At 37.5% G+C, this 17914-nt stretch overlaps 1 protein-coding gene across 3 annotated transcripts in view; it reads left to right on the top strand.

Moving 5' to 3' along the window:
* The window catches only part of RPAP2 (RNA polymerase II associated protein 2), a 68344-nt gene extending 51334 nt beyond the window's left edge, over positions 1 to 17010 (top strand). Inside the window, exons 13-14 of one of the 3 annotated variants that reach the window (XM_077823951.1) lie at positions 15585 to 15734; positions 16269 to 17010. In XM_077823951.1, coding sequence (XP_077680077.1) covers positions 15585 to 15734; position 16269 — 151 coding nt within the window. In that variant the 3' untranslated portion in view covers positions 16270 to 17010. Of the gene's footprint in view, positions 1 to 15584; positions 15769 to 16268 lie in introns of those variants that run through there. The other 2 variants (XM_077823950.1, XM_077823952.1) reach the window with 2 other exon arrangements.
* Positions 17011 to 17914: the final 904 nt, after the last annotated feature.

Raw genomic sequence — 17914 nt, 5'->3', positions numbered from 1 at the left:
TGACAAGCCGTAGCAAGGAGAGACTTTCACTATTCACTACTAAATTCGTTGATTTTTGATAGCTGTTTATGAAAGAAGTTTTTCATTTTATTTATAAAATATACTTGGATTTATGTGCAAACCATGGATATATCTAAGTATCCAGAAGATCTGTTGCCCATTGAAGTAGTGTGTGTGTTTTGTTTTACAGAGAATTGTAATTTTACAGAATATTTGCAAAGTCCACACTCTGAAAAGCTTCCATTCTAAGGCCCTAGTCTTACCAAGACTTACTCATGTGCTTAACTGTACGTATCTGAGTAGACACAGTGACTATGGGACAAACTCACATGTGTAAAAAAGAAAAGGAGTATTTGTGGCACCTTAGAGATTAACAAATTTATTTGAGCATAAGCGTTCATAATTTTGGATGCATTCACGAAAGCTTATGCTCAAATAAATGGAACGCATCTGATGAAGTGAGCTGTAGCTCACGAAAGCTTATGCTCAAAGAAATTTGTTAGTCTCTAAGGTGCCACAAGTACTCCTTTTCTTTTTGCGGATACAGACTAACACGGCTGCTACTCTGAAACCTGTCACATGTGTAAGTGTTTGCAGGATCAGGTTCTAACTCCACCCAACATAAGTTGAGAAATATGAAAAAATAGGAAGGTATGATCAGTGAGGGGATCAGTGTAAGAAAGATTCATAAAAATAGGACTTAAGGAGGAGTTGGGTGGGAGGACATTTGATTCATAAGGAGCTGATCTGAGAATGGGAGGTGGAATAAAAGGAGGGCCAAAGTCAAGGGAGGAGAAAAAAGCAGTAGAGTATAAGAAGTGAGAAGTATCTTTGATCTGCTGGTCTGGTTAGCAGAGGGGACTGATTTCAAATAAATGGAATCCTTTAAACTAGGTCTGACTTTGTGATACGTATCGGGGGGGGTGGGGGCTACATTTCTGGGAAGCAATTTTATTTATAGCAAACAAATTGATACTTGAAAAGAAAAGGAGTACTAGTGGCACCTTAGAGACTAACTTGGTTATGGGCTGGTGTAATTGTGCCCCCAGTCATATGTACATTCCCAGCAAAACACCTTATACACAGTACACCCAATTGTCCACCCCTTGCATAGGCCATTGATCCTGCTCCTCCATAGTCACAGGAGAGGGGCACATCCAAACATCTTCTGTTGATTTACACTGTTTTACACACCCCTCCATTGATTCCTTATTTCTTCTGGGATTTAACTAACAAATTACTTAATTATAAACCAGTCAAGTGAAAACCGTTTGGAACAGCTCCCAAAATAAATGTTATGGCTTTAAATGCCATGAAATATTACAAACGTTGAGATGTATATAATATTCATATTTACACCACTAATTACAACAAATGGGTTATCTAGGTGTTGTATCCTAATTTAGTTCTGATTAATATAGGACTATATTATGTTTCTAATACAAAACAATGGACCATATCCTCTGGTCTACCTGAGCTGTGCTTGGCATAGGACCTGAGAGAAGAAAGTAAAGATGGCTTTGAGCCATCTTGATGCTTCCCTCAGCTTAGCGCCTGGCTGGAGACTGGTCTGGTCTACAGTGTGAGTTAGAGCAACGTAATGGCTGCTCTGTCTTGCACCTGGCTGCCCAAGAAGTTATTCTCAGTGTTGCCAATTCTTGAGACTTTCATGATAATATTTGGTGTCTTAAAGGTACAGCTTCTGGAGTCATGTGATTTGGTGAGAATTGTAACTTTAAATAAAAAAAATAGTTTCTAGCCCTCATGGGTTGCAGCGAAAAGTTTGAAAACATGAGCCCTAAAGGCTCAGAAACCAGCAGGCAAATAAATAGAACCCCAAAATTATTTTTAAACCTAATATTTAATCCAGTCTCATGACTTTTTTAACGTGTTGGGGTTGGCAATACTGCAGTTAGACCTGGGGATCACAGAGCGTAGGCCTTCTAATTCCCCCAGTGCCCTGGGCCAGGCCATGGTGAAACAAGAACATTCCCAGCTACCTGGTTAAGCTAGCTTCCCAGCTGCTGTGCATCACTGGATCAGCATGAAGCAGCCAAGTAGTATGGGAGGATTTGACCTGTTGTCCGTTATCTGCTGAATATTCTGAAATCTGCATTTTTTTCTAGAACAATTACTGTGGGAACTGAATTGGTTATACATATATAGCAAGGAAAATATTCAGAGGGAATGTTATACACAAGACTAGAGATTCAGACCCTGTCTCTGGAATAAAGACAAATTAATGTTAGTATAGTAGATAACCCTCTGATAATACACAGGAAGCCGAGGTGTTATATAGCAGCATATGTCATTTTTACAGTTACTTCTCAGAGGAGAATTGCATTTTAACATATCACTCTACAGTATGGCAGAGTTGTATATGCTGTGGAAACATATTTAATATTTCAAACAAGTTTCACATCAGTTCATTTAATTTTATTTATGCTGATACACACATTGCAAATTCTGTCTTCCCTTACACCGATGGTGCACAATATGAATGAGAATGCATGGTTGTAATTGAGGCTGAAATTTGACTCACTATATTTTTGTCTTTGGGAATTGCAATGCAGTTCTAAAACAAGTCTTTCATGTGTTTTTACATTTGATATTTCACTTTGTTTGCAAAATCCTTATTGAATAAATAATGCAAGAAAAGTGATAAATAGTATCACATTTTGCATATTAATATAAAAATCTCCAACTTCTTTTTGTGACCTTTATTAACTTTCCTTCAGTGACTACTAGTTGCCATTCTCAGGAAGTTAATGGTATAGGGAAGTTCTAGGTTTTTTCCCCCTCCCTGATCTGAACTCTTTTTGTGATGAATAATATTCCATTGATACAACATCATCTGGCTGGCTGTTATCTGTAACAGCTGGCAGCTGACAAAGTGGAGCTTTGCAGAAAGAAAAGACAGGTGTAGTCAGTACATCCTGCTATTCATGCTTACAGCTCTGTTCTTTATTAGTAAAAAACGTTAATCTTACTATCAGTATCTACCAATTTTTTTTAAATCAGCTATTTTTTTAATTGGTCAGATAACTATAGACCCATGTTGTCCTAACACATAGTCATATATAATACAGCTAAAAGAATTATGGAAAAGCATTTTCACAGGTATTCACTTCAGCCTCCCAAACAATCTTGTGGGGAAAGTAATATCGCTATTTTGCATATGGGGAAATGAAGCACTGACTGGTAACTCAGAAAGTCTGTTGCACAGCTAAGAATAGAACTCCAGTTCTGTACGCTAACCCCAGGACCATTCTTCTATATAACCATCTCTTTTGTACTAAACCAGTTTTAAAGGCATCTCATAAATAGTGTAGTGTATCAGGAGGCTTTCTTGTAAGCCATTGATAAATTAGTTAAAAATCACTGGTTGGAATACAGATTACTGATTGAGCAAGGCTGATAAAGTCAATTGCTTTTTCAGTTTATATTAAACTCTTCTATTACTGAGAGTATCAAGTGTATTGTTGAGCAGACCAGATTATATATACTGATTATTGCATTAAATTGTCTGTGATTTTCATTTTACCTTTAATTAAAGTCTTTTCCGTTTATCTGCACTATGGGTGAAAATCTGCCCCCCTTGAATTCAGCGGCAAAGGATTTTACCCTGTCTGTTGATGTGTGGGCACTTAAGAAATAAAAAGTGACAATAAAGGGGTTTTTATTTTTAAGGAAGAATATATATAAGCAAAACATTTACTTGAGCAAGTCAGCGATTTCTGGGGGCTGCAGGTGAAGAAACTGACAGTAGTGGGAGCAGTGAACAAAGATAAGATGTTAATGAATCCCACCTCCTGCAATTGTTAGCATTCAGGCCATTGGTTTTGAATCAGTTTTATAGCCTTAATTTAAGTGTAGTGGACAAAAAAATTAAAAATATGAATAAGTAAGCTTCTGTTGCCATCAAAGGGTTAAAATAATATGTAAGGCAACTATATTGGATTCTGTGAACAGGTCAGTAAACATAAAATGTTGGGTAATTTATTCTTTTCATTCACCTAAGTAAACGCTAGTGTCTCTTTTCCCTTTTACAAAAATTAATTTTTGGGATTAAAGAAAAGAGCTTTGAAATACTCCTTTTCCCCCTGTCATAATCCAACCTAATAGGATAAAGCCTTTAATTATGGGACATTTTAAGTCCATAGTTGCAAATAACATTAGTTCTCATCAAATTATTTAACTAGTAGCATTTCATAACATCAAAAATTTAATTCTGGAGGTCTCTTTAAACACTTCTGCATGTTGATGTTTGTAAGTTAGATGTTTTCAATTCAAGATCATCCATCAAATATTAATGTGTTCTAATGGAAAATCTTCACTCTAGAGGCAACCTCTTGCTTTTAACAAGGTTTTTTAGTATGTTTTGTTGAGCTTGCTTTATAAACTTGAATTTAAGTTATAAGCATAGAATATTTTAAATCTTACCCATGAGCATAACAGCTAAATATAAGATGGGGGTACAAGTAGTAATAATCATTTAATACTTACGAGCATGTGTAGTTGTCTGTAACACAGAATGATTGTGTAATTATTTAAATATCACACATTAGATTATACTTCCTACCTGTCAACCTTTATCATTAGAGTGAATTGTATCTAACCTTACTCCATGCCTGTGCCTACCAGCTTTCAGTACCATGTTAAAATTATCTATTAAAGAAAAAATCTATTTTGTGAACTTCTGGGATATATGGTAGAATTGTCCCAGTGGGCAGCTGAGCAGCCTGATTGAGAACATCTGATATAAGAGAAGCAGCCAATATTTAAACTAACCCGAAAGACTTGAAATATTGTATTGAATAAAAATTCAAGAACAAGCTATTCACTCTATAATTCATGTTTACTCAGTTTTAAATTCTTTTAATCTGTATTCAGCAACATCTGCCCTTAGGCCAGAACGCATAATTTCAAACTGGCAGAACACCACTCAGCAACATGGCAATTGCTGAATGAGTCTCCATTAAGCAGCAATTTTTTGTTGTTAATACTGTTGCAAGTTAAGCTTTAGTCCATGCCATTCCTTGGGAGATGTCCTAACAAAGTATTTGTCTCAAGCACACACTGATCAAGTGGAGTGTAATCTACTGTACGTTATTGCCTGAAGTTAAGCAAGGTAACAACTTAATTAGTTTTGTCCCATCTGAATATGTTTTGTGAGGAGAATTCAGATGACCAATGCTCCTTCGATTTTTATTTAACTCCCTCAGTTATGTCATGGTGCGTGTGGTTCAATCTCCTTCCAATAGGGAGTTGTGCAATATATAAAAATTATGGATATTGTGTGTGTGTGTGTGTGTGTGTTGAGGAGGTCTGACCCTAGTAAACTGAAGTTCTGACAGTAAGGATCTGATGGCATTTGCTATACTCCTGTTGTAGTACAGGCTGATGCTATTTGGGCTACCATGTACTGTTCTCCCTGAACACAATGCACTTCATTGCTGACCTGTGACACTCAGTGGGTTGGTTGATTTGAGTCCCATATTCCTCCTAAGTAGAAACTGACGCGTTGTGCTGATTTGTGGACAAATTTCTAATATGAAGAAGACCCTAAAATTTATTTTGGATTTTGACAGCAGTAAAGTTTAATCTAAGATTTTACTTATAAAGGCTTGGTACACTAAAAGATTAATCTAGTCAAGTTCTGAATAATAATAGTTTTATTGCATTAATAGACTTATCAAAGCCTTAAAGTAAGAGTACTGCTTTATCGCCTATTAGTTTGAAATAAATAATGATTAAAAGTACAAAAAAGTCCTTGTGTGGCAAAGGAATATAACTCTTTACAGTTGTACCTATTCATTCATTGAATAGGGTGTTACATATTTATATATGATGGTTTTTAAACTCCATATGATGCAAGCTAGTTTCTTATGTTGTGTTGCCACTGAACATGATTTGAAACTTAAAATAAGGTAATCCATTATCTGAATGTGTTGTGTTTAAATAGGGTGAGATTCTCTGCTGAACCTCTAAAGTCCTTGCAATGTAGGAGATAGGGGGGCTAAATAGGCTTTAAATCACCTTTTGTACCCTCCAAATCCAGGGTTGTATTGGGGGTTGGAGTGGCCTCCAGTGTAACTTAGACAACCTTGGGGACATGGCTAACTTACAGCAGCCTACTGGGGTTGCCCTGTGGGCTGTATTGCTACCCAGAATCTCTGCAATGCTGAGTACTGTTGCCCCATCTGTAATCCTGTCCCCCACATGCCTCTTATGCTAGGGCTTGCAATGGGTTTCTCAGGAGGCAGGCCTATGATTGCCTACCTCAGGGGAATCCTCTCCCAGCTAGATACAGGGCTTTTAGATCCCCTTTATGCAGTTCCAGCCCTTTTATGTGATGTAAAACAATTGGAGTGGGGGTGAAGATCTCGCCCATAAATGTTTACAGAAAGGTGGAGGGAAAAGAGAAGATTTGTTTAATGTTAGCCAATATTGATCCAAAGCTTGTCAAAAATCGTCAGAAAGAGTAGAAATAGTCTGCTTTTTTGATGTGCTGTAATTTTTTTAAAAGATGCCACTTTTCACAAGAAATTGCTGTCCTGGATTCATACCATATTTTCTAAATTTCATCCTAATTCAGTTTTGAAGTTGCCAAGATATCATTCTCTTCCAAACTGGAGTTTCAAATGGAAATGCAGTATAATTAATTAATTACTTAATTACTTTTCTTTGATCAGTAGCACATGCAGTAGTGAGTGTCACTGACTTGTGAAGTAAATAGCTACTCACATACATAAAGCAATCTAAATATTTTACAAGTGTTCAAATATTCAGGCATTCAGCTACATACAGTACTGAAAAGAGCAAGAAAGCCACCACAGCTCATAAGTGGCTTTAGGCACCTATCCTAACCCTGCTTTGATTTTATGTCTATTCTACAAATGTACTTTTGTATACAAAGATGGTCTCCACTCAGGAGGGCTAAACCAGCCAATCGGGGAAGAAGTAGAGATGTGTGTGGTCAGGGAAGCATAAAGGAGAGAAGGGCTGATGGATAGAACATTTAATTCTTCATGGCTCTCACAACAAGGAAGGTCACAAAATTATGAATTTAAATAAGCTGTCTTGCCATTACCCCAACAGTAACTTATAGAGGAGCAGTGCAGCCTTATCCTTTTCTGACTAGCCAATTTATGTGTCAAACACAGTAATACCCTTGGCCACTCTTATTTCAAGGTTGAGAGTGGGAATGGATATGGACTTTTGTGTTTTTGTTGGGGTGGGGGTTGTTCTTTCTTTAAAGAACTAACAACTGTGACTGTTTCATAACCCCCTGAGGAAGTGGAGGAGCTTCATAAGGTAGATGGGAAGAGGACATAACTTAATATAGCTAGTGATTTTATTAATTTTTAATGATGTCCCCAATGAGTTTTGTGAGGAAGGAATCTAGAAGACCTCATCTGGTTTCCCTGCCCCCAGCCAACCTTCTGAGACTCCAGAGCTTCCCCCAGTCCTACACAGACGCCCATCCATATGTGGGGTCAGAGGGGTGCATGGAGCCTCAAAGGAAGAGGCACAGTTTCTAAATATTAAACAAGGCAAATTATCTTTATTATAATACCTATTAGAGCAGTGGTTCTCAACTCTGGTCCACCGCTTGTTCAGGGAAAGCCCCTGGTGTGCCGGGTCGGTTTGTTTACCTGCCACGTCCATAGGTTCGGCCGATCGTGGCTCCCACCGACTGCAGTTTGCCGCTCCAGGACAATGGGGGCTGCAGGAAGCGGCGCAGGCCATGGGGCTACAGGAAGGGCGGCCAGCACATCCCTCAGCCCGCGCCGCTTCCTGCAGCCAGGGGCTTTCCCTGAACAAGTGGTGGACCAGAGTTGAGAACCACTGAGTTAGAGAGACAGAGCCTTGGGGTAAAGGTCTGTTCTCTTTTCACCTGTGCTCTTAGGGATGCTTCCAACAGCCATCATGATGTCAATTTTCATAGAGAAACATGCAGTTTAACTAGGCAACTTTCAGGCATGTTCTCTGTGCTGGAGCATAACTGTCGACAAAGAAATTATTTATGTAAGATCTTGAGCTGAGAACATACAATTAACAGTAAGCAGCACACAGTGGGGCTTTTATTCAGAAAAGGTTGTTGAATTCTTTATATGATATTGTGGTTGACAAGCAGAGATAAATGCCGCTCTGTGTGTGTGTGTGTTCTGCACAATCAAATTTCATTAAACTTTTAGCATTGTTTCTCCTAAATCATAGTGCTTGACAGTGTGAAATGACCATATGCTGCAGTACTGCTACAGAGTGAATTCTTGAGTTTTAAGTGTTAATTACACTTAGTTGGAGTAGCTGATTATTTCTTGTAATCTCTCACATGTCTTATTTCATTTTGAGCATTTAAAGCTTATGTGCAGTTTTATTTAGACTTACCAAAATGATACATTTGACAGGTGACAACGCAAAAAATATTTCTGAGATTATAGGACTATAAGATTTTATTTGACATATTCCATTTTATGATCTTCAAACTGTGTTCTGAAATTAGTCATAAAATTAACAAGACCTGCAGACCTTCCATTAAGTTTGAATAAATGATCTGAGGTCCTTTCTTTAAAACATGGATGATTCATTACATAAGCAGATATCTTTATTTGGAGCTTGTAAATGCATTGACCACTTACCTAGCCTTTGGAGAGGGGAGAGAGATGCCTTAAGAGACCTCATTAGCAAAGAGGGGAACTAAAAGTGAGAAATATCAGCCAGGAGGGAAGAGAATAGAGAGGAAGAAAAGAGGATAATTTAATTGTCATGGATATCTTCATTTCTCTTCTCCCCCTAGCCTGGAATACAGGGAGATCTCTGCACTTACCAAAGGGTGAGGCGGATGGAGGGGATCCTCAGCAGGTCTAAGGATGGCACCTAGGTTGGAAGTCCATTGTCACCTTTCTCTAGCTTACAGCAATCAGAAATGTAGATTTCCCTATAGCAGAACTCTGCAGTCGTTGAGCACACATTCTGTCCTGGCTGCAAGGTGTGGAGATTGTGCTACCTTTCAAGTGTTGCTAACTCTCCCAGTTATTATCAGTGGTGTCATGAAATTTGGTGGTGGTTATAAAGACCCCACTCTTGAAATCAAATTGTGATTTTTTTTTTTAAGACTCTCAGTTTACATTTTTTAAAAGTTTCTAGCCCTCATAGCTGTAGAGAACAGCTTGAAAATATGAACTCTAAATGCTCATAGCCAGAAAGCAAATAAGTAGAACTCTAAACTTATTACTACTTAGAATCTCATTTTTAAGCCAGCATCATGATATTTTGTCATGACCGGTGATTTTTGAATGCTGGACTTGGAAAAACTGTTTTTATCCTTTCCTGTTCCCTAATAACACCAATCTAGGAGGAGATGTGCTCCCACTAGTTCCTCCTGTCTGGGTGATAAAGTTTCTCGCATTACTCATTTCAGTTTCAAACATGGTGAACAATATGAAGAGTGAAATGATCATCTTTTAGATCCACAGGCTTAATCATGGAGCATGTTGATGAAGCTTTTGGAGCCACTTCCTGTAGAAAGCTTGGCTGCCTACATTTTTACTTGTTGTAAAAGCAGACCATTACATTCTGTAGCAATAGGACTTAAGATCTGACTTCTTTTCCTGCTTCTGCTACAGACTTTTTGGGTAAATTAATGTAGTCCTGAATTTTTAGCAGTAACGTAATTTTGGATGCCCAATTTAAGATACCTTAACAGAACCTGACTTTCAGAGGGCACAAGCTGTTCAGAACTTTCTGAAAATTGGGCTCTTTTAAAGATGTCTCGAGTTGGACGAAATCACTGGTCACTTTTGGAAATATTGGCCTTACTCTCTGGGCCTTAGTTTCCATCTCTGTAAAATGAGGATAGTATTGACACTCTCCCAGGGAGGGAGAGTGTTTGAGGGCTTAATTCAGTAATGTTTATAAAAGGTTTTACTCCCAATCCTTGTATGGGAGATGTTCTAAAGTAATCCTGTAACCACATGAAGACGCTATTCAAGACCTACACTTTTCTCTGCATATATGTCTTGACCCAGACAGTGACACAGGTACCTCTGTGAGCGAACGAGGGTATGTCTGCACTGCAATTAAAAACCCATGGCTGGCCCATACCATCTGACTCAGGTTCACACGATTCAGGCTGTGGGACTGTTTAATTGCTGTGTAGACTTCCGGGCTTGGGCTGCAGCCCAAGCTCTGGGACCTTGCCACCTCGCAGGGTCTTAGAGCTCAGGCGGCAGCCCAAGCTCAAAAGACTACACTGCAATCAAACAGCCCTGCAGCCCATGTTCCGTGAGCCTGAATCAGCTGGCACGGACTAGCTGCAGGTGTCTAATTGCAGTGTAGACATGCCATTGGCGTACTAGAAGATATTAGTTAACGAAATTTACTCCAAAAATATTTCTGTACGGGCTTCCCTTGTACAAAGATAGCCATCCTCCTAAATGTACTTGTTAAAGCTTGCTGTAAGAAAACTATTAAATAGAAAGCTTGTTTTTAAGTAGGGGAGCTGAAATTATGGAAACGTATTTCATGTTAACCAGATGTCATTTAATAACTTGGTAATGTGGAGGTGTTACTTGTCTTAACAAGAAATTCACTTATTCTTTCACATGTAGCATATGTGGAGTAGCCAGCTTAACAGGGTTTTATCATAAGATGTACTTTGACATTTTCAGCCTTTTTTTTTTAACTTTACAAAGACCTGTTTACCATATGGTATAAGTGGGTGTGTAGGAACTGCACTGCTTCACTAAATCTGGTCTATACGACACTGCTTTTCTATAAAATGAGCATGAGAGTTCACTTATATCTATATACAGTACCAAGGCTGACCCTTTCACATGAACTGCGGACAAGCACAGGTGTGTACAGCTGGGCATCTAAATTCACATTTAAGCATCTAAACAAAAATGCCATGATTTCAGAGGTGCTGCGTGTCTGCAGCTCCCAGTGACTTCAGTGGGAAGCTACTAGTTCAGCACCTCTGAAAATCACACCACTTTTAGATGCCCAACTTCAGGCACAGTCTAAACAATTTTGGCCCCTTTAAAAGAAATTGTATAGTATATCTTAATTCAGTGCCTGTTGTACTCTTGTGATCAAGTCACTATTCTCTTCTTTTTTTAAAAAAAGGCCACTGTTGGTGACAAATTAGTAAAATTAAGGAAGTTCCAAGGGCTGATTTAGCTCTGTGTGGCTTGGAAGCTTCTCCCTGTCTCTCCAACAGAAGTTGGTCCAATAAAATATATTGCCTCACCTGCCTTGTTTGTTCACACCAGCAATTCTGTGTCATGTCGTAATGTTTCAGGATGTGAAAGTAAGCAACCTTAAATCTGAATGTTAAAGATTTCCCTGCCATGTCATTTGTTCTTAAAAAAATTAAATAAATAAATAAATAAATAAAAATAAAACACCAACCAGTTTGCATTATCTGCAGTGGTGCTTCCTTGTACCTTAATTCCAGTTCAGTTTGCAGTTCTTTTAAAATATGCTAGAACTTACGGAGCTTTGAATGTCACTGCATCCCTGAATTGAAGCAATGCAGTTCATTCGAATTATTGAGCTGATGGCTTCTTCAGAACTGTGGCTGTTTGGTGTTCCTGTGACTCTAGGACATTGGGCCCAAATCCTGCTTTCAGGTACTTGCATGCAATTCCCATTTAATTCAAGTAGAGTTTCATGCCAGTATGAGGATAGCATATATGGTCTTTAATGCATCCTAAGAATAACACATGTTGCTTATAATGCAGCCCCATGTAGTGGTAATAGCTTTGAAATAATGGGGACTAGAAATGTGAAGCTTATTACTACACGGTGCAGGCTAAAATCCTGATCCAATTGAAATCAGTTGCAAAACTCCCATTGTCTTCAACAGTGCAAGATGCAGCCTTATATCATTAATTGTTAGAAAAACAGCTTCTGTATAACTGTTTTAAAGGCGGGAGGGGGAGAAAACAGAGGCAGCTGTTAAATGCCAAAAGGACCCAGTCTGCCAACAGAGAAATTAATCATGTTCTATATGTGCTCATAAATGTGTTTAATAGGCTGCACTGAGTCAGACTGTCTCTGCCCAAAAATAGTTTCAAATTTGAATTTAATGCAAAAATACTAGAAACCTATACATAGCTGGATGAAATTGTTTGACCAAATCTCTAAGTAGTGCTTATTTGAAAAGTTTCAGAGGTTTGGCTGCTTCTTGCCAAAAAGTGGCCAAAATATTGATCCAGTACTGAATTTCTATAAAATGTATTCTTCCCTAATGCACATAAGTAACTACTGTTGTCAGTAGCAAGACACTGACAGTATGATTCAGGAGAATACACCAATCAGTAGGCTAGTTTCATAGCATAAACATGTTGAGTCTTTAGCAAATAACAAATAGTTTAAAAGTATATGCACAAGTCTCCTACTTTTTAAAAGTGAAAGCTGTAGTCCTCTTTAATTAGAGCACAACACAGGAAAAAATCCTGAGATGAAAAAGTCTGCAATTCTGCAGTATTGCAGAGGTAGCATTTTGCAGTGTCACAGGGAGTCCTACTGGCACTGGTCAGGAAATTGTGACAACTGGTGCCAGTGGGTAATTATCATACACATTCTCTTTAATCCTGAGAGTGGATGGCTTGAAGAAGAAGAATGCATCTCCAGGCCTTTCCTCTGATATCCTTGTCTCCAGCCTAACTCTGAGGTCTGATCACTCTAATTCTTGTTCTATCAGCACTTCCTCTGCTCCCGTACTGAGCACTTCTTACTACAAAAAATACTTCCAGATCATCAACTCCTGTCTTTGAGATACTCAGAATACCTCTGCTTGGTCTTTTAAAAAGGTAGCCATTGTTATCGCACAAATGACTGCTTAGTGCTATTTTTACATTGTATAGAGCAAGTACTATTGGCACCAGTCAAAACACTAATGTAAAGTCAAGTTGTGAACCATTGCTGTCCTATGAAAGAATGGTGTTTACATGTCACAGCTAAGTTTTGTTCCATGTTGTGTGCTTACCTCATATTGCTTAGTGCTGCCATTTTTGAATAGTTTAAGTATTCAATGAATCTCAAACTCCAAAAGGCAATGAAAAATAATCAAAATGTCATAGTATGTTAGACATCACAGAAATAAACATTTTACTACTTTTCTGTTCTTTCAGGAAATCAAGATTTTTTTAAAAACTTTTTTTAAATGATTGTTTTGTATTAATAAACAATGTTTACTTTGTTTTGTGGGATCCTTTGTGTTACCTACCACTCTTTTGCTTAATTAAAGGCACCTTTTGTTTTAATTTGCATTTCTTTTAAAATGGAGATTTAGTCCTATCTCCAGTTTCCACAGAGGGTCGGATGTCAGAGTAATTACCTACAAGTAACATTCCCCTTAACTGCTGAATTTGTTGGAAGCTGTGTGATCTGCTTTTTTCCCCTCTATATAAATTGAGATGTTTGCATTTTTCAGAAGTTGTCTTCTAAACAATAAAAATAAATCTTTCCACAAAGTGTTACTGACATTTTCTGTTTACCTGGATGAATACATTACATGAAACAGCATGTACCTGAAACCACTAATGGCAAGGAGGGGACGGTTTCACCCTTTATATACAGATAACACAATAATGTGAAATTTCCTTACAGTACTGACCACAAGTCTTTTGTGTAAACACTAACATTAAAACTGATAGGAGGGTAAAAGAAATAGTGTTTAAACTAACACAAGCTTTTTTATACAGACTTGCAACATATATTGTAATGGCCCCTTGTGATACTGTGAATGCCTATTAGCAGCACCGATCTTGGGTCCACAGTACAGAGCATATTTGGCTACCACTTATGGTGTTAGTCTATGCTGCAAATAAATATGGACAATAGTGCATGTCTGTGCATTATTCACGTCAGATGAGTACTAAAAATCCTTCTAGGGATATTCAGTAGCCCCAACAAACTTCAGTATTTCTGGTATTATTTTTTTTAAATGTCAGCATCTTCTAGCCTTCATTTAAGCATTTGATCCTGTTAGTTGCGAAGTGCCCTCATCTCACGAAAAATAGGTCTGGCTTTGGTGCTACTGATGTTTCAGCCTGGGAACAAATAGAAAGAAATTCAGTATTATGAAAATTAACTGGAATGGTTGTATGTTTTCTTTTTTAATGTCCTTTGGGAAAACAAAGTTTTCAGAACAAGGAAGTGAGGGGGCTCTGCTTTGCTCACCAGCTTGAAGAATCAGGGTCTAATGGAAGAGAGTCTCTGCAAAATTTTGTTTGCAAACAGCAGAATTTTAAAAAGCACTACAGGAAAAGTGTTCATTTTTATACAAATGATTAGGTACTTAAAAAGGCCAACTGATCTTTTAAAATTTGCTTTAAAGATGAAATGTGTGGATCACTGAAGCCAGATTTATTATTTGATCCAATTACAGTATTGTGCTCCTTATGGGTTTTGGTTTTTTTTTTAAATCTTTGCAGCTGTTCCAATTTATTTTGCTACAGTGTTCACTTCTTAAAATCCATACTGTTTTTTGTTATGAAAGAAAGCAGGACTGCAAGTAGAGAGTTTCTTATTACATATTATGTAATATAGTATGTAAAATTGAAGAACCCTGATTAACAGCTTCTCAGAATCTAGTTATGTCCTCTGTCAAAACCTTTTTCTGACCAACAAGAACACAGAGGTTCTTAAAATAAAATAAATGTACACAGCCCACTGTATAAGAAGGTTATCAGAGACTGCTTCATAGGAACAGATGTCCTACTGAGGAAATGCAGTGCTCTGATTACTCACTTACCTGCACTGATCTGCAGCTTCTGAGTGTTATTTTATTCATATTTCATGTGCCCAGTGGCAGTGGGTGAAGTTAAATTAAATAATAATCTGAAAGGCCACTGTGGGAAGTTTTCAACTATTTGGAAAAATCTTGGTTTTAAAAAAAGAGCATTTACTACCTAAAAGCTTTTTCAGTTGTTTTGTAGAGAGTCCTTTTTAAATAAACAGACAGAGGTTTTTCATTAGTAAACACACCTGGGTTCTCTAGGAAAATAATATGAAACTCTGCCTGTGTCTCCTTCGTGACTAGGTAGAACTTGTGAAAAAGAAGGTTTGCTAGTAATTTGTAGTTGAAAATACTTTCTTCAGCTACTCTAAAATAGTATTTCCTACAGTTTTTACAACTGTTTTTGTACAAGGAAATGCATAACTTGTACAAGATGAACAATCACTTTTGTGAAAATACAAAGTTTACTATAAATTCTTGTTTTTTTTAAAGTTACATAAAACTTTAATCTTCAAAGCACATAATTTGATATTTCCTGTTATGTAACAACTAGTAGTTGATTAGATGCATATGAAACTAATCTCTTGCTTGTTTTCATTTAATTTAAAACTGATAGAGATTTGGTAAAAGCTAATAAAATTTCACAATTTAATACTCATATGCTATATTGTAAACTTAAAAACAATAACTTGTAGTGTTATAAATGGGGCATGTCCTAGAAATATCTTTCCTCTGGCAATTGTTTCATAGCTGATAGCTCTGTACAAAGCACACCAGCCTTGTTCAGACATTTAAAGTCCTCTCTTCTGTATTCAATGTCATCTTCCAGATTGTCACAGATTATTCCAGTCTTCGCGAATTCTCAGCAGAGTCCAGTATATACACAGTTCCTGTCCACATTACTTGAAGAATTGCATTTCACTAAAGAAGATCTTGAAAGTTTAACAAGAATATTTAGACATGACAGCATGCCTGAATGGTCAATCATCTCAGAACTATGGTACTTGGCATAAGACTTTTTCAAACCAAATGAATTTCTTAAAAGCAAATACTGTGACTATAGATAGTATCAGTAAAGTCAGAAGATGGGTAAGGATGTTTTCAAAAGGGAAGAATATGTACAGTACAGAAAATTAGTGTCACTTAGTAAATGCTAAAATAATTTTGTAATCTTGTCACAATATATAGTAATTTTCAGTTTTACTTAAATTGTTAGCAATTATAAAACAATATCTGATTTATGGGTACAGCATTTGAATCTTATTTGGTTTGATTTTTATTCAAATTGGATGGTTATAGCCAGTTACCTTATTAAAATTTAACTCTTCAAAAGTTTAGATTTTATGTTTGTTAGAAACCTCCATTTTTGCTTATTAATTAGGTTAATTTTACTTTCTGAATGGTGGGGGGAGGAGTAATTTTTTTATTTTTAGAACTAGTATTGGTCACACTTATTAGCTGATACACTTGTACTTTTAAAGTTACTGATCAATTTTTTCTTTGTTACCCACAGAATGATGAGGATCTCAAACCTCGTTTTTTGCACCTGAAGTATTGCTATAGTGAACAATATTTTTTTTCTTTTGAGAGTTGAATAAGCATTTTACTTTGCATCCTGTACTTTCACGTCTGTTTCTTATGAAAGTGTTCTGAAATCTTTTTGGACAAGCTAAGTAGCACAGCATTTGTTTAAGGTATGGATGAAGCTAAAATAAGTTTGTATATTCTGAAAATTGCCTGAAAAAAAGTAGTAAGGATCACCATTTTTTGTTTCATTGCTAAATCTTAAGGCAAACTCTGCCCACAAGATTAGGGGAAAGAAAGAAAGACGACGGCGCATGTACCAGTCTCATGGCAGGCAGAGTACCATTACTGGCATCTTTTCTGCTGTTTCCCTGCATTGAGCAGCATTCTCCAGGAGAATGCTGAGAAGAGCAGCAAAGATTTCTGGTCCACAGCCCGGCCCCCCCCCCCCCCCCCCCGGGGTGGCCTGTGTATCTATTTTTGCTACTTATGAAGATTGGTTTTGGGTTTGAATTTTTGTAACATTTGACAATTTAAAACTGTTCATAGTTTGGCTTGCAAGAAATAATTCCTGGTTTATTTTTGAATAATTAAAAAGACTTCGTTTGAGCTTTATTTCTATAGTTATTAAAAAAATTTTGGTGATTGTTGCACTATTTAGCTTTTTAGACGAAGAACATCATGACATGCTCACAGTGTTAAGCCGATTAATAAACATGCTTTGAAACCAAGCTACTTGTAATTCTTAGTGTTGTCATAAGATGGTGTATTGTGCTATTCTTTACTTACAGTCCATTGCTGAATTCACAATCTTAATTGTATTTTGACAAATCCAAAAAATTGCAATTCACTAAATGGCATTTGAAGTAAACTGAAAATGTCATCATGAGACTTAGACTCCTAGAATTTAAGGTTAGAAGGGACCAGCATCATGATCATCTAGTCTGACCCCCTGCACGTTGCAGGCCACAGAAATAGACCCCTAACCTCTGGCTGAGTTATTGAAGTCCTCAAATCATGATTTAAAGACCTCAAGTTACAGAGAATCCACCATTTACACTAGTTTAAACCTGCACATGACCCATGCCCCATGCTGCAGAAGGCGGCAAAAAAAACCCAGGGTCTCTGCCAATCTGACCGGGGGGAAATTCCTTTGGGGAAACCCCAAACATGGCAGTCAGTTAGACCCTGAGCATGTGGGCAAGACCCACCAGTCAGCCACCTAGGAAACAATTCCCTGTAGTAACTCATAGCCCTCCCTATCTAGTGATCCATATCAGCCACTGGAGATATTTTCTGCTAGCAGTCACAGATCAGCTACATGCCATTGTAGGCAGTTTCATCATACCATCCCCTTATCAAGCTCAGTCTTGAAGCCAGCTACGTTTTTTGCCCTCATTGCTCCCCTTGGAAGGCTGTTCCAGAACTTCACTCCTCCAATGGTTAAAAACCTTCCTATAATGTCAAGTCTAAACTTGTGGATGGCCATCTGTTCTTGTGTCCACATTAGCACTAAGTAACTCCTTTCCCTCTGGGCTATTTATCCCTCTGATGTATTTATAGAGAGCAATCGTATCAGCCTTATTTTGGTTAGGCTAAACAAGCCAAGCTCCTTGAGTCGCCTCTCATAAGGTA

Source organism: Eretmochelys imbricata, chromosome 8 (genome assembly GCF_965152235.1).
Source record: "Eretmochelys imbricata isolate rEreImb1 chromosome 8, rEreImb1.hap1, whole genome shotgun sequence".
Lineage (NCBI taxonomy): Eukaryota > Metazoa > Chordata > Testudines > Cheloniidae > Eretmochelys > Eretmochelys imbricata.
Note: the sequence above shows the minus strand (reverse complement) of the source record. Positions and strands in the feature narration are given on the sequence as shown.